This window comes from Ranitomeya variabilis, chromosome 1 (assembly GCF_051348905.1).
Source record: "Ranitomeya variabilis isolate aRanVar5 chromosome 1, aRanVar5.hap1, whole genome shotgun sequence".
Classification (NCBI taxonomy): domain Eukaryota; kingdom Metazoa; phylum Chordata; class Amphibia; order Anura; family Dendrobatidae; genus Ranitomeya; species Ranitomeya variabilis.
Genome location: NC_135232.1, coordinates 611,238,430 through 611,264,301, shown reverse-complemented (window position 1 = coordinate 611,264,301; position 25,872 = coordinate 611,238,430). Strand labels below are relative to the sequence as shown.

General features: G+C 46.6%; 1 protein-coding gene across 4 annotated transcripts in view; it reads right to left on the bottom strand.

Moving 5' to 3' along the window:
* Window positions 1-2,407: 2,407 nt before the first annotated feature.
* FSIP1 (fibrous sheath interacting protein 1) overlaps window positions 2,408-25,872 on the bottom strand; it is a 68,020-nt gene continuing 44,555 nt past the window's right edge. For 2 of the 4 annotated variants that reach the window (XM_077260621.1, XM_077260622.1), the window contains exon 10: window positions 2,408-5,062. In XM_077260621.1, the coding sequence (XP_077116736.1) occupies window positions 4,850-5,062 (213 nt within the window). In that variant the 3' untranslated portion in view covers window positions 2,408-4,849. Of the gene's footprint in view, window positions 5,063-24,940; window positions 25,109-25,872 lie in introns of all 4 variants that reach the window. The other 2 variants (XM_077260620.1, XM_077260619.1) reach the window with 2 other exon arrangements.

Genomic DNA, 25,872 nt, shown 5'->3' with positions numbered 1-25,872 from the left:
TTCATAGTGATGAATTATGAAGTCATATGGTCAAATTCATTGGTCTGTGAAACCTGACCGACTACCAGGTACCAGATGCAGCTCTTCATCTTGGGAAACAGTGGGATTCCAGCCCCCTACTTGTGTTTTCTTTGAAAATGTAGCATTTACAATAACGTGCAGAATACAGGAAGAATTAGACCAGTAAGCTCCATATTGACGCTTTAGAACTTCAGAGATTACTAAGCTATAATACAGTTATATAAATGTGATCATATTACATATCCCATATATTCCTTTGAAATTATCATTTTCAAATCCCAAACAGAAGATGAACAACCAACTTGTTACTTGTCTGTCCTAGCTCCAGCACCGGATCTTGCTCCCCTCATACTAGTCTGCTCCAGGTTACTTTAGTAACCCAGCAAACACCTCTGCCTAAGTGATCAGGAAAGTATAGCATCGTGCTAGAAGGTGCTGTTGCAGGAGTGAGTCTCATGAACCTCACAAGTGCTCCAGACAGTTGGACAATCATATTCCCAGGAAGTCCTACCCGCTTTTTAGCATCTAACACCCATTTCCTGACTCAGACCTATGAATTCTCTCTCAGATTTGTTGGTTCAAATGGCAAGATCATTTCTGCTATAAGGTGCCTGATTGCATATACGTCTCTGCTATTAACTGTATCCCTGCTGAAAGTTCCTAAATGAATATACATCTCTGCTCTGCTTTTAACTATATCCCTGCTTAAAGTTTTTAACTGTAAATATCTTTGCCATAAACTATAAACCTCCTGCAAGTTCTGCACTGCATATACGTCTCTGCTATTAACTGTATCCCTGCTGAAAGTTCCTAAATGAATATACATCTCTGCTCTGCTTTTAACTATATCCCTGCTGAAAGTTTTTAACTGTATATATCTTTGCCATAAACTATAAACCTGCTGCAAGTTCCAGACTGCATATACGTCTCTGCCGTTCCTGCATGTGATTGATCTCCGGCAGCATATAGTGTGACCAGCTTCATTTGCCCATCTGCTTTCCTGGTCCTCAGTGATTCACATGCTGCTGTATTCTGCTTTATCATCAGTCCTCTGGTCCATGCTTCTCATCTTGACTTATGGCTTAGAGAATCTCCCTCACCAGGTGAGCCCTTAACACAACCATTACAGCAGTATAGCCACATTGATACTCCTTGCTGAGATCTACCTCAAGTAGGTTTTATTAGAGGCAATGCTCTCTGGGGAAAAAGTATGTAAATTACCTGTCTGCCAGAAGAAAGAAAACGGTCTTCTGGTGCTCCAAATAGATTTATACTCTGCAAGTCAATGTCTCCTTTTTAAGAAGAGCCATACAGAAAAAGCATGAAATCCAGACAGCCACCTTCATTATAGATAGTTATCTTTATCTTGAAACATTGTGCCATTTTGGAGAAAATATAGCTTCAATAAGGATACTGGCAGTGGAAGAGTAATCTGTTGGGAGGCTCCCCATCACCCAACTTGGCTTAGCTGACAGGTCTCTCCATATTTGCTTCTAGGTAGGCGCCTGCCAATCAAGCCAAGTGGGAAGAAGCCTGAGAGAAGTGCCAAAGACTAGTCTCTTCCCATACCTGGCTCTTTCAGATTTCAGACAGTTCAGAAAGCACAATACGACTGAAATATGACTGGGAATATATGCCAAACCAGAGATGCCCATCATTAGGCAGCTGTTTAACCCCTTAACTACCAGAGGAATTTTTGGGTTTGCATTTTCATTTGCTTCCCTTTTTCCCAGAGCCATAAGTTTTTTATTTTTCCGTCAATGTGGCCATGTGAGAGCTTGTTTTTTGAGGGACGAATTGTACTTTTGAATTACACTATTGGTTTTAATATGTCGTGTACTGGAAAACGGGAAAAAAATTCCAAGTGCAGTGAAATTGCAAAAAAAAAGTGCAATCCCAGGTTTTTTTTAATACCATGTTCACTAAACGCTAAAACTGACCTGCCGATACCTTTCTCCAGGTCATTACGAGTTCATAGACACCAAACATGTCTACGTTCTTTTTTATTTAAGTGGTGAAAATATCCAAAGTTTGTTTAAAAAAAATAAAAATTGCGCCATTTTCCGATACCCATAGTGTCTCGATTTTTCGTGATCTGGGGTCGGTTGAGGGCTTATTTTTTGTGCACTGAGCTGTCATTTTTGTTGTACCATTTTGGTGCAGATACGATCTTTTGATAACCCATTATTGCATTTTAATGCAATGTTGCGGCGACCAAAAAAACGTAATTCTGGCGTTTTGACCATTTTTCTCGCTACGCCGTTTAGTGATCGGGTTAATTTTTTTTTATATTGATAGATCGGGCAATTCTGGACTTGGCGATACCAAATTATTATTATTATTATTATTATGTGTATGTTTGATTTTTTTTTTATTGTTTTATTTTGAATGGGCCGAAAGGGGGGTGATTTGAACTTTTATTTATTTTTTTAATATTTTTAAAAACTTTTTTTTTTCCTTTTTGCATGCTTCAATAGTCTCCATGGGAGACAACGGCGTATTATTACGCCCAATTTTGGAAAGGGGTTAACAGTTTTAGCTCCTGGTGAAAAAAAGAGTTATGCCTGGTCAGCACATTGGTTAAAACATCAAATTCAATATTCACTCATTCATGAGACTATGACTTCATAACTCAAGTATTGTAACCTGCTTTTTTTTTTTAATTCAACCTCTGAATCATTGATAGTAACCAGTATTATACCACATAGCACTTTGTGGTTGACTAAGGAAAAGTAATAGAGACCACCTATAAAGTGTGGCGTTCTGCAAAAGTTTTTTAAAGTAACCTCAAGAAGCGATGGTTGCACATGATCAGCCTTCATCAATCAATGATACTGTTGATTTGGGTCACTAGTTTCGAAGTCAATGGTGTTACTGGTGTTATGTTTTTTTCTTAACTCTCTTCCTAATTTTTTATATTCATTACAATATTTTCAACCAAATTTAACATGAAGATGACTAGTTTAGTATAGATGCAAAAAAAAAAGTCAGTGCTCACAGTGTGCTTATGTACTGCGAAGAGTGGTGTTAGGAAGTTTTTGTAAAAAAAAAAAATAAACAAAAAATCAATAAAAATGTACGATTTCATTGTTTTATTGGTCAGGTCAGTAATGAAATGATTTTTGTGTACGTTTCCTGACATTCATCCTGTTAGCCAATAATGATGTACTAATACTAAAAATACCAGCACCATAGAGCTAAACCTGGTCTCATTAAATGTTCATTTTAGGATCAAGCATTCAAACTTTTATAATAGGATTATATGGCCACTCTGACATGGATTCTCAAAGTAAGTACACCAGCCTCATCTGGTTTGACACTTATTTGATAATGTATGACATTAATATTGTGACAGCTGGTGACAGATCCCTGTTAAGCAGTTTGGAAAGACTGTGAATGTGTTAGCCAAGCATTGGTGAGCTTTTTTATTTTCCCTTTGCCGGCTTTTTCCAGCCCTACTTCAGATGATTGAAAGGTCTCTCGCTAAGTGAGACACCTATCGATCACCTATAGCAGCACTCTGAAGAGCTGGCCAGTGGTGGTGCCGGACTCATCTTGTCCGTGGATCTTTAAACTATTTCCCCTCTGAAACGCCAGAACGTTTCAGGGAAAAAAATATTAGGCAACCGTGTTGTGGGCAATGTGAATCAGATGATAGGTTGCTACTAAGTAAACCAAAAAACGGCATTAAGCAGTGGAAGAAATGTGTCATGTTGCATTTCTATATCTCAGCCACTATTTAAAAAAAAAGTTTCTGGCAGAAATATTACAATACAATCCTGTAATTGGCGCTGTCTGGGTTAAAGCGCTAGTGGCTGTGCTCTACACTAACGTAATGGTGAGATTTCCCAATAGCAGATGGTCATGAGTGACCATACCTTATTTCAATCGATATTCCCAACACACGTGCGCTCAACTCGATTGTGTTATCAGTGGGGACTGAGGGGGCTTAATCTGCTGCCAAACAACTCCAGACGTAGCTTATGTCCCTTGAAAACAAAGGATTGAGCATGTTGAAATCCAACATGCCCGGTCCTTCTTTTCCCTGAGCTCCACAATCACTAGATGGTTGGCCAATTCCACCAGAAATCGGTGCGCTCAGCTGATGTTCCTGTAAAGTGTTTGGACACCTTAAGTCTTTTTTTTATTCTTTTTATCCTGGAAGCCTGTGTCCTACATTCTTAGTTATCTCATTGCAACCTTGACAAAAATTCCTTAAATTCAGCATCCCAAGAATCTGTCATGTGCATGAGCCCATACTTCCTTCAGTAATCTTTGAGGCTCTGAAAATCTTCTTACATTAATTAAATCATTTAACTGCTTTGAATAATTCCTTTTTCTTTTTAGTTGGGCCTACTGATAAGATGGTGGAACCGAGCAGCAAGTGTTCGGTTTCCCTACAGTGCCACCACAGGGGTAATGAAGTATTATAAATCACCCATTGATATCAATGAGCTGACCATGTAAAGCATAGACGTGCTGGATCCTCCAGAAAGAGAGACGTTTGTAGTCAAAGCTGAGGGTTCAGAATGGTGGAAGTGGGGGGTAGAGGGAGTCCCAACTAATAACTAGTACGCCAAAAAGAGGCTTTCATGACCTGTAGACATGTCTCAATTGTTCTGATTGGAATGGACTTGAGACTTTGCTAAAGAAGTTGCATAAGTTGAAAGCATGGGCCTTTTAATGAACTGGTCTGTTACTAATTAGTAAGTTCACCTCTTTTATATAATGACGAGTCTGTCTCCTTCTCGCTTGTACATCACGTCCTTCAGTCCCAATACTCGTCATGGAGAAACACAGAGACATTGTGTGAAGAATAAGGCCCATGTTAATACTCTGAAATATGCTCAGATGACTCACTCGGCAGCGAGCTGCAACCAGTGCCTGATCTTAGAGCGCTGCTGCTGCTCCGTTGGATGTCTTCAAGTTGCTGGTCTATTTCCTTCAGACGAGTCTTCTGTTCTCGCAGCTCCTTTGTGTAACGTAAAACTTTCTCCCCCGGCGCAGACTCCAGGTTCCCAAAGTTGAGCACTGAAACTTCCTGAAAAGGAGGTAAAGAGATGACAGTACAATGGAGGATGTGTAATGAGTCACTTCAGCATCTCACATACTTCCTGTAAGTGTGGGCTAGTATTCTCCAGATGTCTTCCTAGAAGAACAGCTGTGTATGGAAGTGGAGGCAGCCATGTTTATATAGAACATAACACATCTATTGAGACCCCTTTATTCCATTTAAAATATGCAAACCTGTCGTTATTACATGCCAGGCCAAGACCATGGCCTTCATATCTCCCACCAAGTATGGTGGGCTGCCATTAAAGGGCATAAGTTATGTAAGATCAACGTCTCTAGTCTATCTCTCCCTACTATCAACTTGGCCAAGCAGCCATGTCACTTGAATGTGGAGAAAGGAGAAAGTCACTGCCAGGTACCCCTGAAAACAAAAAGGATAAGTCATTGACTTTCCATTGACCTGATCACTGTTTCTGCCAACAACATCTATCCGGGGAGAGTCAGGACCCCCCCATATACACAAAATCGGTGGGTTTGAATGACCATCATCCAATATTAAACTATCTATACAGTAATTCAAGGGACAAGGCATCAAAAAAATCATACTAGCACTGTACCTGTTAGTGTTACAGTGCCTAAGAAAAATACTTAATTCGCATACAAATATAAGTGGGCTTTGCTGCACCGTTGGCATGGCAGAGTGCTCAGTGAACTGTTACGCTGCCTAATTTTGAATGTTGAGGGCCTTCCCCTGCTTGTCACTGATAGTGCTCTCTCTGGCAAGTGAGCACTATCTAAACCAGAGGTGTCAAACTGCATTCCTCGAGGGCCGCCAACAGATCATGTTTTCAGGATTTCCTTGTATTGCACAGGTGATAATTTAATCACCTGCACAGAATGATTCCAGCACCTTGTGGAATGCTAAGGCAATCCTGAAAACATGACCTGTTGGCGGCCCTCGAGGAATGCAATTTGACACCTCTGGTCTAAACGAAGCATGTGTGGGTGCATGCACAATGACACTGTTTGAGCCCGGCCGTACACAAGGTGTCAGTGCTAGTGCGCACAGTGTGAGCAGTCATATACTTCTCCTTGGTTCCTCTCTAAAGCCCCTCATCTACTATATAATTGTCTAAGGGTCACTACCGTCTTTCTGTCTGTCCTTCTGTCTGTCTGTCTGTCACAGAAATCCCAAGTCACTGATTGGTCGCGGCAAAACGGCCACGACCAATCAGCGACGGGCACAGTCTGGCGGCAAAATGGCCGCTCCTTACTCCCCGCAGTCAGTGCCCGCTCCATAATCCCCTCCAGTCAGCGCTCACAAAGGGTTAATGGCAGCGTTAACGGACCACGTTATGCCGCGGTGTAACGCACTCCGTTAACGCTGCTATTAACCCTGTGTGACCAACTTTTTACTATTGATGCTGCCTATGCAGCATCAATAGTAAAAAAGATCTAATGTTAAAAGTAATTAAAAAAAAAATAAAAAATCATCATATACTCACCTTCCAGGCGCCTTTCCGGCTCCTCGCGACGCTCTGATGACAGGTCTATGCATTGCGGTCTCGCAAGATGATGACGTAGCGGTCATCATCTCGCGAGACCGCAATGCACTCTTGGGACCGGAGCGTCGCGAGGAGCATCGGTAAACGCCTCGGCTGGATCCGGGGGGCTGACGGAGGGTGAGTATATAACTATTTTTTATTTTAATTCTTTTTTTAACAGGGATATGGTGCCCACATTGCTATATACTACGTGGGCTGTTAGATACTGTGTGGGCTGTGTTATATACTACATCTCTGTGCTATATACTATATGGGCTGTGCTATATACTACATGGCTGTGGTATATATTATGTGGCTGGGCAATATACTACATTGCAGTGCTCTATACTACATGGCCTGGGTTATATACTGCATGGGCAGTGTTATATACTACATCTCTGTGCTATATACTACGTGGCTGTGCTATATACTACGTGGCCTGGGTTATATACTGCATGGGCAGTGTTATATACTACATCTCTGTGCTATATACTACATGGCTGTGCTATATACTACGTGGCTGTGCAATATATTACGTGGCTGTGCAATATGCTATGTGGCTGTGCAATATATTACGTAGCTGGGCAATATACTACGTGTCTGTGCTATATACTAAGTGTCTGTGCTATATACTACGTGTCTGTGCTATATACTACATGTCTGTGATCTATACTACATCGCTGTGCTATATACTACGTGGCCTGTGTTATATACTGCATGGGCTGTGTTATATACTACGTGGCTGTGCTATATATTACGTGGCTGTGCAATATATTACGTAGCTGTGGTATATATTATGTGGCTGGGCAATATACTACATCGCTGTGCTATATACTACGTGGCCGGTGTTATATACTGCATGGAGAGTGTTATATACTACGTCTCTGTGCTATATACTACGTGGCTGTGCAATAAATTACGTGGCTGTGCAATATATTATGTGGCTGGGCAATATGCTATGTGTATGTGCTATATACTACGTGTCTGTGCTATATACTACGTGGCTGGGCAATATACTACGTGGCAATTTGAACCACGCTTCTCTAATTGGTCGCGGCCTGCCGGCTGAATCCTGTGTGTAAATTGCATTATTCTGAAAACTTCATAAATAAACTACATACAGATTTTAGAATACCCGATGTGTTAGAATCGGGCCACCATCTAGTTCACTATACTTCTGGGTGTTTTAGATTAATGAGAGGCATGTGCAGAGAGGCTTGGCTCAGAGAGTGTCAGTAGGCATGCACACACGGGGGAAGGCCCTCAACATGCATAATGATGCACCAAGCTTTTGGCTTGACAGCGTGCAATAATTACCACCGCTCCATACAATGGATTCCCAGCAAGGGCATTGCAGGGATGAACAAAAACTAGGGTACCCCATTCTAGCGATCAGTGGGGGTACTAATAGACCCCCTCCGATCTAACATTTATTCTCTATACCTTAACCAGTGAATACTAAAAGATATACAGATAACATTCTAATATAGTAACCACCTTCAGGATCTTAGGTCATTGTTGTTGAATGAAAACAATTATATGTGGAGACTGATATTTTTCCAGTCCAGTCTGATAAAATTGGCAAAACAAACGAAAGCTACCCCCCACTGCCACTGCTGCTCTACCCCTATTCATTAGTGTTTCCCATCTCTTCCTTGTCTTCCCAGATTCACAGCCTGCACTTCTGCTCCCCATCAATGCCCTCCTGCTGGTACATCTGCTGCTGCCTATAGTGTACATATGCGAAAAATGCACCAAATATGTTCTTTTCAATGTCCTGCCAACCAAAGATTCCTTAAGGGCCCTCTACTCAATTCCAATTGCCTGAACAATAAAGTTCTAAAGTTCCCCTTAAGTGCAAAGAAGGTTCTCCAAATTTTTATTTCCATTGGTTATGATCTCTTATCTGCTGCCTGCCCTGACAATCATTGCAGGAGCTTCATCAGCTCTAACAATCAGTGCAGAAGCTTCCCCAGCTCCGACAATCATTTCGGGAGCTTCACCCGCTCTGACCATCATTGCGGGAGATTCAACAGCTCTGACCATCATTGTGGGAGCTTCACCAGTTCTGACCATCATTGCGGGAGCTTCACCAGCTCTGACCATCATTGCGGGAGCTTCACCAGCTCTGACCACCCTTGCGGGGGCTTCACCAGCTCTGACCATCATTGCGGGAGCTTTACCAGCTCTGACCATCATTGCGGGAGCTTCACCAGCCCTGACCATCATTGCCGGAGCTTCACCAGCTCTGACCATCATTGCCGAAGCTTTACCAGCTCTGACTATCATTGCGGGAGCTTCACCAGCTCTGACCATCATTGTGGGAGCTTCAACAGCTCTGACAATCAGTGCAAGAGATTCCCCAGACCTGACGATCATTTTAGGAGCTTCACCAGCTCTGACCATCATTACAGGAGCTTCACGAGCTCTGACCATCATTCCAGGAGCTTCACCAGACCAATTGTGACCATCATTACAGGAGCTTCACCAGCCCTGACCCTCTGGCTTAGACTACAGAGCCACTATTTCCGGTAGACCTTACGTCAGCTACATTCAGGAGGACACAGATTGCTTATAGAAATGTGACTTGCTTTTAGTATACAGTACTCCCAAGGAGAAGATGGATGCTGTATCAGACTGGCACATTTGTGTGGTCACACAATGGTGAGGGCTATTCTATGATGTTGTTACTGTACTAGTCTCCGATTCTGCCTCCATTACTGCATGGATTTTGCATCTGCAGGGTGACTCCTTTTGCTGCAATTTAAGGGACTGCACTATGCCCATCAATGAGGCTCCTGTCAATTATCTGGTTCCCAAATGCCGTCCATCCGACTCTAGCTCACAATAATACCTTTCTTAAAGAGTCTGTCTCGCCTTGCTTTCTCAGGAGCGCACAGCTCCGCTGCCTCCTTCGGGACAGCGCACAATTGCTTGTTTAACAATTTAACTAATATCATTGTGTCGCTGGTCCAATCTATGCATTCACCGCTGCTGCAAGAAAAGTGATCAGCATCGCAGGAAATTAGCTGGAATGGGCAATAACAGAAAGCTTCTGAGCAGCATTTACAAACTTTATTGCAAACCACTTGTAAGCGCTGCACATGTTCAACCACCGCTTACCAATCTGCTTATCTTGATTATTGCCTGGCAGAGAAAAAGACATCAATGCTACAGTGAAGAATGGTAGATACAGGCAGAGTACTAGGTAAGGAACATGGGAATACAGGGTTTGCATAAAGAAGGCAACTTTTATGAGATTCCTTTGTGGCCGCAAGTAGTTACCCAGTATTTCCTGCAAATGACAAGGAGCAATGTAGTCTCTTAATGTGCAGCAGTTTCGCAGTAAAGTTTTGTACACTTGCATAAATCAGCTAATTCATCACGGGCGCTCGTTCATCACCTCATAGCTGCACCCGGAGGAACCTATGGTTTTTATTTCCACTTTATAATTTCTTTACGTGTGGGAAGAAAATAAATCAGAAATGACTGACTAATAGGTTCATATATATGAAATAATGCTGCCTGTACCATAAATTATGAGAATATTAGAAGTCACTGAGGGCCATGTAAAAGTAAGAGGTTCCAGGCCAAGGGCTGTTTTCATATAGGAGCCTAATGTTAGTCAATGATCGAATAGCTGCACCCCATGGTGTACCCCTGCCAAACAGTGCCAGCCAGTTTGCACACTATTTAGGGTATCTCAGTGCCAGACACATGCCCATAATTCTTATCAAGCACCAGTTCCAGAGAGAAGGCTCAGTAACATCTACACCATAGCAGCGCTTATCTCATGCATGTATAGGCTTTACTCCATGCCTCTCCACCAAAATGCAAAAACTGTAGCAAGTGTAATATATCTTCCCTTTTTTTATATAATATAGCTAGTGTGACAGGGTCACTGATGCCGTACATCAGTGGAGGGGAACCTTTTTCCGGGGCCATTTGGAAATTTCTACTATCATCCGGGGGCCACATAAAAATGATCACCTTGAAAATTACCCCTGTATATTTTAGTCAAACAATTAATTACGGTAACTCACCCTTAATGTGATAGCTGGAGCTGCTTCTCTTTGGTGCAGCTGTCATGTTTTAGTTGATATTGATCACATTGCTTCTCGCAGCTGCTTTTCCAGACCAGGAGTTGCACGAAGATCACAGGGGGGGCACAAAGATCAAAGAAGGGCACATAGCTGGGGGGCACAGATCATGGAGGGGCACATAGCTGGGGGGCACATAGCTGGAGTGGACAGATCATAGGTGGCACAAATATCACAAGGGGTACATAGCTGGGGGTACAGAAATCACAGGGGGCATATAGCTGGAGGGCACAGAAATCACAGGGGAGCATATAGCTGGGGGGCAGAGAGATCACAGGGGGAACAGATCACTGGTGGCACAGGGATCACAGGAGGGGCACAGAGATGACATGGGTCACATAGCTAGGAGGAACAGAGATCACAGGGGGGCATATAGCTGGAGGACACAGAAATCACAGGGGGTACATAGCTGGGGTGCACAGAGATCACAGGGGGCATATAGCTGGGGGGCACAAATAACAGGAGAGCACAGAAATCACAGGGAGCATAGAGATCACAGGGGGAACAGAGATCACTGAGGAGCACATAAATCACAAGGGGCACATAGCTGGGGTGACAGGGATCACAGGAGGGGCACAGAGATGACATGGGGCACATAGCTGGGAGGCACAGAAATCACAGGGGGTTTATAGTTGGGGAAGCGAAGAGATCATATTGGGGCACATAGCGGGGTGCACAGAGATCACAGGGGGCACATAGATCACAGGAGGGGCACAGAGATGACATGGGAGCACATAGCTGGGAGGAACAGAGATCACAGGGGGCTTATAGTTGGGGGAGCAAAAAGATCATATGGGGCACATAGCGGGGTGCACAGAGATCACAGGGGGCACATAGATCACAGGAGGGGCACAGAGATGACATGGGGGCACATAGCTGGGAGGCACAGAGATCACAGAGGGCTAATAATTGGGGGAGCAAAGAGATCATATTGGAGCACATAGCTGAGGGGCACAGGGATCACAGGAGGAACACAGACGACATGGGGCACATAGCTGGGAGGCACAAAGATCACAGGGGGCTTATAGTTGGGGGAGTAAAGGGATCATATTGGGGCACATAGCTGGGGCTCACAGGAGGGGCACAGAGATGACATGGGGCACATAGCTGGGAGGCACAGATTTCACAGGCGGCTTATAGTTGGGGGGAGTAAAGAGATCATATTGGGGCACATAGCAGGGGTGGCACAGAGATCACACTGGGCACATAGATTAGCTGAGGGAAACAGATCACCTGCAGAGCTGCTAGCACAGAGATCGCTCTGGACTCTCTGGCTGCAGCAGCTCCTCTTCCGGGACAGGAGAGCATTTGTGCTGGCCCCGCCCACCGGGGGTGCTAGCCCCACCCACCCTGGAGCTAACCCCGCCCACCCATCACTAACCCTGCCCACCCCGATGACACCATTCATGTGCAGGGCAGGCAGCGTTCTGTGATGAACTCTGCGTGCCGTGCACTTGGAGTTAAAGAGCCGGCTGCCGCCCGGACATTGCGGACTCTGGGGACCTTCCCGTGGGCTGCATGAAAAGCCACCGAGGGCTGCATGCGGAGCGGAGGTTCCCCGCCCCTACCGTACATGAAGGGAGATATGTGTCACAAAGGTTGCTTTCCTGTGTGATGTGAAAGCCATAAGTGTTTTCTCCAGCATGATATGTGATGATAGCAATCTAGTCGCTATATGGGCCTGGCTTTCCTGGTGGGTAGGTCAGAGATGGGCGGGACACCTACCCACCATATCTCCACCTCCAGGACGTGGCTGGAGAGAGTTCATTGTCCAGCTAGTTTTTATTCCTCTGTTGGTGTGTATGGAGGAAAGGAAGCCTCCTGACTGGTAGCTCCTGTGAGAGCTGCCATAGGTGTTGTCCCAGATGAACTGTGCAGGACTGTATATGAACTTTTTATTTTCAGTTGAACCGGACAAGCTGTTTTTCTGTTACCAGTTTGGGAGTTTCGTTTATGAAGCAATAAACCACCCAGAGACTTTAACCACACGTGTGCCTGTGTCTACCTCGGGGAGAAGCTAAGTGAGCCGACCTTCCACGCTGGCAAAGGGGCATCTGGACTCTGCACCCCTCTCTGGTAATGAAAAGTCATTTTGTAGATGTGACGCCCCAGGGTCCTGGTCGTCACAGTAGCATTGATTTCCTCACGGGGAGAGTGATGTTACATTTGGAGGCAAGAAGGGATAACTGTCACCAGGTAAACCCAAGCATGCAACACATTCACACTCCAGGCCACCAGGGGGAGCTTTTGATCCTATTTACTAGGTGACTCACCATATATATGGTAGTTTGTAGGGAAAGTTAGAAAGTTTGTGCCAGGAAACAGACTGGAGCAGTCTGAGGCAGAAGAGGGTGTACGGAGCTATGTAGCCGCAGTGCTGCAGTTCCTGGAAAGAGATTATACGAAAGCCGAATATATTGCAGTGAGCGTGTAGGAGAGTGAAGCACAAGAGAGAAACATCAGTGGGAGACTAGCCACGAGCAGGCTTTCTCCTTCTGAGGCGCAGAGACCGGTAGCCGGAACACCAAGGTTGTAAGGGCCTCTACGACTTACATCAGAGATTGGCAGGACAGCTGAACTCCAAGTTACCTGTCCGCCTTAATACCCAGGAGGCACGGTGACACCCATAGAGCTCGGGGCATGCTAGAGTCCCTATAAACAGGCTCAAGTCACCAGTCACACGGGTTATGTCCTATCCTATACGGGGGACAGAGAGAGAGAACATCTGTGAAGACCTTATATGAAGCCATAGGCAGTTAGGAACTACAACACTACAGCGCTAGAGGAAGGCTTTGATTTCCACCTGGATAAGGGGACTCCTAACTTGCCTCCAAGCCGGCCGGACCCTGCCTGCCCTGTGATCTGGTTCCCTGAACTGTGGCTGCCTGAAGTCTTCAGTAAACAAGGTAAAGAGACTGCAAACCTGTGTCCTCGTTCTTTACTGCACCATTCACCATCTTCCATCTACACACCGGGAGCCCTGGGGATATACTTCACCTGTGGGAAGTTATACCATCTAGCTGCCATAACATCACCCCAGAGGACCCCTTAAAGCAGCGTCGGTCCCCACTGACCGAATACCAGAGGTGGCGTCACGAACATAAACTTTATTCCCTTTAAAGACCTTTCCCTTTTACATGGGCGCCCAGGGCCATGGACCGGGTCGCCACCGTGACATCCCCCTGTAAACACCGGACCCGGTACCGAGTACCCCACGGCCCTGCCAGGGCGACTCATAGACATCCTCCTAATCCACTCCCACCCCACCGCAATGCAGAATGTCTACAGCTACACTCAGATCAGAGAAGAGACGGCAGTGCATTCCTCCATCATACTCACGAATAATGCTATTCAGCTCCAGGGTAGGAAAGAAGACCTCCTCCTCTCGACGTCTCCCTTTACCTGAAGCCTGGACTTGTATCACATTCAGACAATTCTCCTGCAGAGCTCAATACCTCTATTCAGCAGCAAGCGGAAGCAATGCGCACATTCTTATCCCCAGCTCTGGGCGCTGGCTTCTCTTTATAGGATTTTAGGAAAATGGTCATTTCACTACTTGAGGGAATGGCCCACCACACCGATGGGTGATCTAGACGCTAACACGATGGGACAACTATAGAAATAAATCCCGAGCACCTTTCACTAGCCCAAGCCTCATGTTCATGGGATTAAGATATTGACCTCCCTTTCTTAGGATAGATCTCAAATAGGTGGGAGACTACCAAAGCTCAGCTTACATCTGGAGCTGAATAGGCGCTTGGCTGCAGTACTACTGATGAGCCCATGTGCTGGGATAAGGTGTTATCTAAGCATGCTCGGGTGCTATCCGAGTGTCTTCGGCGTGCTCGAAACATATGTTCGAGTGCCAGCGGCAGTATGTCTCTCGACTGTTCGACAACCACAACACATGCAGGGATTGCCTGTTTGTTAGTCTGGAGTCAGCAATGACGACTGCTCCAGAAAATTGTTATCACACCCATAGGGGCGTGATAATATGGAAAGAGGGCTGACTAGTCTGGGGAAACTAACGCTCCATAGACTAGTCAAAGCCCTAGTCAGCATAGGAAAAGGGGACAATATAAATGCTTTTCCTATACCTTGATTTCACTGTTACACACAGATGGCTAGGCAGGGAATTTGTTCATACATAGTTGAATACTGCTGGGTTGGAGGGAATGGGGGACCACACATGCGCCGGCCAGAAGCGCGTCATTCATCCTGCCCATCGGTGATACTGTCAAGTGATTGCGGAAGGCTGATGGGTTGTCATGTCAGCTAGGGCTCGGCTGCTGACCTACGTGCCTGTCATTGTGAATCTCCTGTGAACGTCGGCTCGTGGCTGCCGTTCATAGATTGAGATTTCTGCTTTACGTAGCAGTGCTTGTAGAACAAGAGCTCGAGCAATTGCAGCTTCAAGTCTTCTAAGGGGACTATTGAAGACAGTTAAAAAAATAAATAAAACACTAGTTCAAATAATCCCCCTTTTGCTCCTTTAAAAATGAAACAATAAAAAATACACATATTTGGTATCATCGAGTTCAGAAATGTTCGAGCTATCAAAATATAAAAGCAATTAATCTGATAGGTAAACAGCATAACAAGAGAAAAAATCAAAACGCAAGAATTACAATTTTTTTTTTCACATTTCCAAAACCTAAATAAAAGACAAACTATATATGTTCGGTATCTGTGTACTCGTACTGACCTGGAAAATCATATTGCCAGGTCAGTTTTACATATAATGAACATGGTAAATAAAAAAATAAATAAATAAAAAAAACTATTTGTGGAGTTGTACTTTTTTTTGCAATTTCAACGCACTTAGAATTTTTTACCATTTTCCAGTACACTATAAGGTAAAATGAATGGTGTTAATCAAAAGTACAACTCATCGTACAAAAAACAGGCTCTCATATGGTTATATGGCCATAAAAATAAAAAAGTTCTCTTGGAAGAAGGGGAAAAATGAAAAACGTAAAATTGTCTGGTAGTGAACATAGGAGGCTATGTGGGGAGTCATACTCTATATAGGAGGCTATGTGGGGTTCATGCTGTATTAGGGGGCTATGTGAGGCTCAAGCTGTATATAGTGAGGCTATGTGGGAGCTCACACTATATAGGTTATGTGGGGGCTCATACTGAATATAGGATGTTATGTGGGGGCTCATACTGTACATAGGAGGCTATGTGGGGGCTTATACTGTATACAGGGAGCTATGTTGGAGCTGAAATTGTATATAGGATATTATGTGGGAGCTCATGCTGTATATAAGGAGGTGTGTGTGGGCTCTTATGCTATATAGAGGGCTGTGTGTGCGCTCACAGTATATAGATGCTTCTCCATTACTAAGCCGTGGGCTTGATGTCACCAGACAATACAAAGGTGACATCAACCCCACAAATATGAACCCCATTTTGCCACCGCCACAGGGCAAGTGAGAAGAGACGGGCAAAGTGCCAGAATTGGCGCATCTAATAGATGTGCTTTTTCTGGGAAGCTGTGGGCTGCTATTTTAAGGCCCCTTACCAGCCTGAGAATACCAGCCCCAAGCTGTGTGCTTTAGTTTGGCTGGTTGTCAAAAACGGGGGGGACCACACACCGCTTTTTTAAATCATTTATTCAAATCATTAAAAAAAAATGGGGTGAGGACCCCTCTATTATTGATAACTTACCTTGCTAACGCTGACAGCTGAGGGTTGCAGCCCGCAGTTGCCAGTTTTGCCTGGCTGGTTATCAAAAATACAGGGGAACCCACTTTTTTGTTTATTATTTATTTAGAGTGCAGGCATCGGCTTATGGATAATCCCATCAGCCGCCGCTAGCTCTTGTGGTTATTAGCGGCAGCTGGTGTAGGTTGATGAGAGTAGTAGTCCCATCAGCCGACTGCTGTGACCGGAGGAAAACATTTTACCTCCAGTCACCTGACAGCGTGGGAACCACAGATCTCTGACTGGTGGTATTAATCTTACTGCCGATCAGAGCTGCTGGTTATTCTTGCACTGTCATGCAGATGTTTGGGGTGCCGTATCCGAACAGTAAAATGGTCTTCCTGGTGAAGTCCCTGTTTGGGGTCAGTGCCCGAACAGTTGGTGTTCAGTACGTACCCTGAATTTTACTGTTCGGGTTTGCCCATCTCTGCTCATGATAACTAAATGGGAGCCCCGGTGAAAACCTCGCCGTTACCCCCGAGATAGACACGTATAATACATTGTGCTCCAAATCCATAAAGCTACCAGTGTTTTAACAGCATACATAACCATGATACCTGATCCTCACTAATACTGCAAATATAATGAAAAGCACACAACAGTCTGTTCTTCATTATCCCGCGTGTAAATGATAGGCGCCAATATTTAAAAAAAAGTGTCGCTATATCAAATACACAAATATACCACAGAAGTGCAAATCCAAGCTTCTTCCGTTTATACATAAAATATGGCAGAGTGACTTCTACCAAGCTGCTTTTACCCTTCTCCATCACCATTTCCGATAGTCTCGTACTGTCCGAATGAAGCGGCGGTGCACATAACTATCCACCGCATACTTCACGTTCTGGTGAGCGAGGGGAAACTCCGTGGTCAGATTCCCAGCCAATCTATTAATATTATACACTAACTATTAGTACTAATAATATTATAGTATCCTTTGGTTGCCAAAAGGAATGGCAGATCATAGCACTGGCTTGGAGGATCTTCCACATGGAGGTCCTTTCATTATATCTGGACTTTAATTTTCATGCTCTATTTAGATTGGTGAAGGTCCGATTCCAGGGACACGTCCACTGATCAGCTGATTGAAAAGGTCGCTCAGGGGCACAGCGCCGGGCTATGTATAATGGCAGTAAAAGGTACTGCAAGCTCAGTCGTATTTGCTTGTGTGAGACAACGCTTGTAATCCCATTCAAACGCACGGCATAATGTATGCACATGTGCCGCAACCCCTTCTGATAGGTGCCAGCAGTTGGGCCTCCATCTTCTAGAATTTAACCCCTTCCCAACATGTGATGCATATGTAGGTCACATGTCAGGGCAGGTGTCTGAAGCGGGATCAGGAGCTGCGCCAGCTGTATATAGGACAGGTGCTGGCTGTTTCATACTGCTGACGCCGGCCTCAAAGTTCTACCTACATTCGCTGCTGTTTAATTGCTTGAATGCTGTCATCAATCTCTGACAGCGGCGCCTAATTTGTTCAATTGCGCCCATGGCCTATAAACCCCTGTGAATCAATCAAGTGCCATGACAGGTGGTAGCCTACTGAAGTGCCACGTTACCGCCACCTTTTATACTCACATGAGACCCACTCACCAGCTTGGATTCATAGGACATCCACATGTTCTCTATATGCTGCAGTAGTGAAGAATTGCAGTATATAGTACAAACATTTGATTGCAGCTTTAAGTCTCTAATGGGGACTTAAAAATAAAATAAAATCTGAATAATAAAAAAAAGATTAAAAAAGTGTATATAAAAATATAATTTTGTTTTTTCCCCCGATTAAAAAAAAAAAAATCGAAAACAAAAATATATGATATCGTTGTGTCCATAAAAGTCCGATCTACAAAATAATAAAATGTAACCATGCCATGTCATTCATAACATCTGGTCAGGCGACAAACAAGTCCTACTATGGTTAAAGAGTAACCGCTGTTTTAATCTTTATTTCATAAATGAATAGCACACTTGAAAATAATAAACTTTGTAAAATATCTGAGAAATCTGCTTGTTTCTCCTCCTAGGAATGGCCATCCATTCTCACAATTCTGGGGTAAAATGTGTATTCAGTGAAGACAGATTGTTACATCACTGAGATAGGAGATGACGGTGCTCATGAGACTCTGTAGAGGGGAGGAGCTATCAGCAGAGCTCCTCCTCCACATAGAAGCTTATCAGCACCAACTGTCATCTCCTATCTCAGTAATGGGACAGTCTGTCTTCACTGAAAACACATTTTACCCCAGAATTGAGAATTTTGAATGATCAGTCCTGGCCGAAAAAAGAAAGAAGCAGATTTCTCTGATGAGAGACAACAGAAAATTGCTTATTTTCATATGTATTATTGATATATGAACTAAAGAGTAGCCATTATTTTATTTTTTAAGTCAGTGGAAAAATACAAATAAGAATGCATGTTTTTTTTAAAAAGGGGAAAACACCAAAAATGTGTCTTCATAGGGGTTAAAAATGTTCCGATCCTTTTGATTAGGGTAATAAAGACACAATGAGCTGGAATACGAGGCCGAGATAATATACATGTACAGCGCTCTCCGCTCAGCATAATAAGCTGCTTCCGATGAGCATTTTATTTAAAGCTGTAAACTGCGCCGACTGCCCGAACCGCAGAGACATAAATCAGCTCTGCTATGCGGAAAAATCTTGCATTACACACTGTGCGGCGAGGGTTAATTGCATGTTTTTGTCATTTTTCTGAAACACTTGTATTTGCCACAAAATGACACCCATAAGACTTATATTATGGCTTTAAATATAACTTGCAGGGCCAGAGCCTGGCGTGTGTACTTCCTGCAGGGAGAATTACCTATAATTTCTCTGCGAGTCAATTAGCCCCACGTCTGCCAGGGAGACATCTGTACGTCATGCAGGACGAGGTCTGGATCTGTGTAACTCCTGTCTGACGTATGACTCCACACAGAAACTATGTGCGGGTATGATATCTAGCGCTTCCACGACAATCTGTATGTATCATGACGAAATTATAAAGTCCATAGACCTCTCAAAAAAATTCTCCTAGGAATCCATATCTGGCTACAACTATAATATACAATCAAATAATAATAATGTACAAAAACATTACAAATGATAAATACTACTTACTACAACATAAAGCATAGTAAAAAATAATTACAAATAAAAATTATATATAATACATGCTAATACTACTACAACTAATAATAATATTTTCTAACAATAAATGCTAAAGAATCGTCAGCCATAGCGGAGCGTCTGGAGCAGCGTCAGTCACAGAGGAGCACCAGGAGCAGCGTCAGCCATAGAGGAGCGCTAGGAGCAGCGTCAGACATAGAGGAGCACCAGGAGCAGCGTCAGTCACAGAGGAGCACCAGGAGCAGCGTCGGTCACAGAGGAGCACCAGGAGCAGCATCAGTCATAGAGGAGCACCAGGAGCAGCGTCAGCCATAGCGGAGCGTCTGGAGCAGCGTCAGTCACAGAGGAGCACCAGGAGCAGCGTCAGCCATAGAGGAGCACCAGGAGCAGCGTCAGTCACAGAGGAGCACCAGGAGCAGCGTCAGCCATAGAGGAGCGCCAGGAGCAGCGTCAGTCACAGAGGAGCACCAGGAGCAGCATCAGTCATAGAGGAGCACCAGGAGCAGCTTCAGTCATAGGAGCACCAGGAGCAGCGTCAGTCACAGAGGAGCACCAGGAGCAGCGTCAGCCATAGAGGAGCACCAGGAGCAGCGTCAGCCATAGAGGAGCGTCTGGAGCAGCGTCAGTCACAGAGGAGCACCAGGAGCAGCGTCAGCCATAGAGGAGCGCCAGGAGCAGCGTCAGACACAGAGGAGCACCAGGAGCAGCGTCAGTCATAGAGGAGCGCCAGGAGCAGCGTCAGACACAGAGGAGCACCAGGAGCAGCGTCAGCCATAGAGGAGCGTCTGGAGCAGCGTCAGTCACAGAGGAGCACCAGGAGCAGCGTCAGCCATAGAGGAGCGCCAGGAGCAGCGTCGGTCACAGAGGAGCACCAGGAGCAGCGTCAGCCATAGAGGAGCCCCAGGAGCAGCGTCAGACATAGAGGAGCACCAGGAGCAGCGTCAGTCACAGAGGAGCGCCAGGAGCAGCATCAGTCATAGAGGAGCGCCAGGAGCAGCGTCAGCCATAGAGGAGCGTCTGGAGCAGCGTCAGTCACAGAGGAGCACCAGGAGCAGCGTCAGCCATAGAGGAGCACCAGGAGCAGCGTCAGTCACAGAGGAGCACCAGGAGCAGCGTCAGCCATAGAGGAGCGCCAGGAGCAGCGTCAGTCACAGAGGAGCACCAGGAGCAGCATCAGTCATAGAGGAGCACCAGGAGCAGCTTCAGTCATAGGAGCACCAGGAGCAGCGTCAGTCACAGAGGAGCACCAGGAGCAGCGTCAGCCATAGAGGAGCACCAGGAGCAGCGTCAGCCATAGAGGAGCGTCTGGAGCAGCGTCAGTCACAGAGGAGCACCAGGAGCAGCGTCAGCCATAGAGGAGCGCCAGGAGCAGCGTCAGACACAGAGGAGCACCAGGAGCAGCGTCAGTCACAGAGGAGCACCAGGAGCAGCATCAGTCACAGAGGAGCAGCATCAGTCATAGAGGAGCACCAGGAGCAGCTTCAGTCATAGGAGCACCAGGAGCAGCGTCAGTCACAGAGGAGCACCAGGAGCAGCGTCAGCCATAGAGGAGCACCAGGAGCAGCGTCAGTCACAGAGGAGCACCAGGAGCAGCGTCAGTCACAGAGGAGCACCAGGAGCAGCGTCAGTCACAGAGGAGCACCAGGAGCAGCGTCAGTCACAGAGGAGCACCAGGAGCAGCATCAGTCATAGAGGAGCCCCAGGAGCAGCGTCAGACATAGAGGAGCACCAGGAGCAGCGTCAGTCACAGAGGAGCACCAGGAGCAGCATCAGTCACAGAGGAGCACCATCAGTCACAGAGGAGCACCAGGAGCAGCTTCAGTCATAGGAGCACCAGGAGCAGCGTCAGTCACAGAGGAGCACCAGGAGCAGCGTCAGCCATAGAGGAGCACCAGGAGCAGCGTCAGTCACAGAGGAGCACCAGGAGCAGCATCAGTCACAGAGGAGCACCAGGAGCAGCATCAGTCATAGAGGAGCACCAGAAGCAGCGTCAGTCATAGGAGCACAAGGAGCAGCGTCAGTCACAGAGGAGCACCAGGAGCAGCGTCAGCCATAGAGGAGCACCAGGAGCAGCGTCAGTCACAGAGGAGCACCAGGAGCAGCGTCAGTCACAGAGGAGCACCAGGAGCAGCGTCAGTCACAGAGGAGCACCAGGAGCAGCGTCAGTCACAGAGGAGCGCCTGGAGCAGCGTCAGTCATAGAGGAGTACCAGGAGCAGCGTCAGCCATAGAGGAGCACCAGGAGCAGCGTCAGTCATAGAGGAGCACCAGGAGCAGCGTCAGTCATAGAGGAGCACCAGGAGCAGCATCAGTCATATAGGAGCGCCAGGAGCAGCGTCAGCCATATAGGAGCGCCAGGAGCAGCGTCAGCCATAGAGGAGCGTCTGGAGCAGCGTCAGTCACAGAGGAGCACCAGAAGCGTCAGTCATAGAGGAGCACCAGGAGCAGCGTCAGCTATAGAGGAGCATCAGGAGCAGCGTCAGTCACAGAGGAGCACCAGGAGCAGCGTCAGTCATAGAGGAGAACCAGGAGCAGCGTCAGGCATATAGGAGCGCCAGGAGCAGCGTCAGCCATATAGGAGCGCCAGGAGCAGCGTCAGCCATAGAGGAGCGTCTGGAGCAGTGTCAGTCATAGAGGAGCACCAAGAGCGTCAGTCATAGAGGAGCACCAGGAGCGTCAGTCATAGAGGAGCACCAGGAGCAGCGTCAGTCATAGAGGAGCACCAGGAGCAGCGTCAGCTATAGAGGAGCACCAGGAGCAGCATCAGTCACAGAGGATCACCAGGAGCAGCGTCAGTTATAGAGGCGCACCAGGAGAAGCATCAGTCATAGAGGAGCACCAGGAGCAGCGTCAGTCACAGAGGAGCACCAGAAGCAGCGTCAGTCATAGAGGAGCGCTTGGAGCAGCGTCAGTCACAGAGGAGCACCAGGAGCAGCGTCAGTCATAGAGGAGCACCAGGAGCAGCGTCAGTCATAGAGGAGCTCCAGGAGCAGCGTCAGCCATAGAGGAGCACCAGGAGCAGCGTCAGTCATAGAGGAGCACCAGGAGCAGCGTCAGTTACAGAGGAGCACCAGGAGCAGCGTCAGTCATAGAGGAGCGCCTGGAGCAGCGTCAGTCATAAAGGAGCACCAGGAGCAGCGTCAGTCATAGAGGAGCACCAGGAGCAGCGTCAGTCACAGAGGAGCACCAGGAGCAGCGTCAGTCATAGAGGAGCGCCTGGAGCAGCGTCAATCATAGAGGAGCACCTGGAGCAGCATCAGTCGCAGAGGAGCGCCTGGAGCAGCGTCAGTCATAGAGGAGCGCCTGGAGCAGCGTCAATCATAGAGGAGCACCTGGAGCAGCATCAGTCGCAGAGGAGCGCCTGGAGCAGCGTCAGTCATAGAGGAGCGCCTGGAGCAGCGTCAGTCATAGAGGAGCGCCTGGAGCAGCGTCAGCCATAGAGGAGCGCCTGGAGCAGCGTCAGCCATAGAGGAGCGCCTGGAGCAGCGTCAGTCATAGAGGAGCACCAGGAGCAGCGTCAGTCATAGAGGGGCACCAGGAGCAGCGTCAGTCACAGAGGAGCACCAGGAGCAGCGTCAGTCACAGAGGAGCACCAGGAGCAGCGTCAGTCTTAGGGTATGTGTCCACGTTCAGGATTGCATCCGGATTTGGTCAGGATTTTACATCAGTATTTGTAAGCCAAAACCAGGAGTGGGTGATAAATGCAGAAGTGGTGCATATGTTTCTATTATACTTTTCCTCTATTTGTTCCACTCCTGGTTTTGGCTTACAAATACTGATGTAAAATCCTGACCAAATCCTGATGCAATCCTGAACGTGGACACATACCCATAGAGGAGCGCCTGGAGCAGCGTCAATCATAGAGGAGCACCTGGAGCAGCGTCAGTCGAAGAGGAGTGCCTGGAGCAGCGTCAGTCATAGTGGAGCGCCTGGAGCAGCGTCAGTCATAGAGGAGCGCCTGGAGCAGCGTCAGCCATAGAGGAGCGCCTGGAGCAGCGTCAGTCATAGAGGAGCGCCTGGAGCAGCGTCAGTCGCAGAGGAGCGTCTGGAGCAGCGTCAATCATAGAGGAGCACCTGGAGCAGCGTCAGTCGCAGAGGAGCGCCTGGAGCAGCGTCAGTCATAGAGGAGCGCCTGGAGCAGCGTCAGTCATAGAGGAGCGCCTGGACCAGCGTCAATCATAGTGGAGCACCTGGAGCAGCGTCAGTAGCAGAGGAGCGCCTGGAGCAGTGTCAGTCATAGAGGAGAACCAGGAGCAGCGTCAGTCATAGAGGAGCGCCTGGAGCAGCGTCAGTCATAGAGGAGCGCCTGGACCAGCGTCAGTCATAGAGGAGCACCAGGAGCAGCGTCAGTCGCAGAGGAGCGCCTGGAGCAGTGTCAGTCATAGAGGAGCACCTGGAGCAGCGTCAGTCATAGAGGAGCGCCTGGAGCAGCGTCAGTCGCAGAGGAGCGCCTGGAGCAGCGTCAGTCGCAGAGGAGCGCCTGGAGCAGCGTCAGTCATAGAGGAGCGCCTGGAGCAGCGTCAGCCATAGAGGAGCGCCTGGAGCAGCGTCAGCCATAGAGGAGCGCCTGGAGCAGTGTCAGTCATAGAGGAGCGCCTGGAGCAGCATCAGTCATAGAGGAGCGCCTGGAGCAGCGTCAGCCATAGAGGAGCGCCTGGAGCAGCGTCAGCCATAGAGGAGCGCCTGGAGCAGCATCAGTCATACGGATACTAGATGCGAGGAAATCACATCATCGCATTGCAAACTGATTACACACGGATCACTGTTTTATTTGTTGAGTGTGACTCCGGCCTTAAAATAATTTTATTATTGAATTAATAACATGACAAGCCACAAAAAGGATTACAAAAATGTAAAACGCACAACATGGCTATAATGTAACAAAACTGACCTAGTGTCTATAAGACCTAGCTCCACTTAACTTGTTAGGTTATCTCACTAATTGGCAATAACGGTTATGCACACTATCGAAGTGACGTCACTGCTGCAGCCAAATAACTGAACCTCAGAGAGCGTGGCTGGACCAGGAAGGGATATTTTAGGTGCTTTAGAACGTTCAGCTTAAATTTCCTGAAAGTGCAAAACCCTTCTAATGGATTATTCCTAAATATGAAGTGATCTCCTATCCTCAGGATAAGGAATACCTTACTGATTACTCTAGGCCCCACCGCTGGGGCTTTCGCGTGATGGCAAGAATGGAGCTCTGGAACCAGAACCAAGCTCTTCCTTCAGTCATTTCCGCCAGTCCATAGACAATGAATGGAGCAGCTGTTGCGCATGCGCACTATCGCCCTGCAGAGCCCCGTTCCAAATTAGGGCCTAAATTGTGTAGAGCCCCAAAATACCCTTGACTTAAATTGGTTATTTCTTATGAAGCCCATCACCAAATTTGACGTTGCTTTCTTGACAGAACGTAGTTTACCTGTTTGGACTCACGGACCATCGTCCCCGATTCGTGATCAATAGTCACAACAGGGTCTTTATCGCTATGATACATTTGAAGTTCTGCTTCTATCTCAGCCAGCTTATCTAAGTCCTTGGGTTCTGGAGTATACCCCTCACCGGGCACAAGCCACAGAGAGACGTTGGCCTACAAAGCAAATATTCATCAACATTCATATATACAATTTAGAAATATTAAAAGGGTGATAAAACAATTACAGAAAGTTTACTCACTCCTGGAAACCGCCCCCGGTTCCAGTACTGCCGCAAAGTAGACTAGTAAATCAGCCCCGTTGTCTTTTCCTTTGTGTAGTGCCATGAACTAAATGACAATCCTATGAAACTGATGCATCACTCAGTGCCTTCACCATCTATTTCAGCATGAGGCATGGTAGTGAGGGGTTTGTGGACAGGTGAAGGAAAGGTGGCAGCCGAGTGTGGCACTCGGGGCATGGGTAGAGATCTTATTCACTTCTTAAAAAAAAAAAAAAAAAAAATACCGTAGGTATGTAATATTGGTCATGGATTGATATACAGTACAGAGCAAAAGTTTGGACACACCTTCCCATTTAAGGATTTTTCTGTATTTTCATGACTATGAAAATTGTACATTCACACTGAAGGCATCAAAACTATGAATTAACACATGTGGAATTATATACTTAACAAAAAAGTGTGAAACAACTGAAAATATGTCTTATATTCTAGGTTCTTCAAAGTAGCCACCTTTTGCTTTGATGACTGCTTTGCACACTCTTGGCATTCTCTTGATGAGCTTCAAGAGGTAGTCACCAGGAATGGTTTTCTCTTCACAGGTGTGCCCTGTCAGTTTTAATAAGTGGGATTTCTTGCCTTATAAATGGGGTTGGGACCATCAGTTGTGTTGTGCAGAAGTCTGGGGGATACACAGCT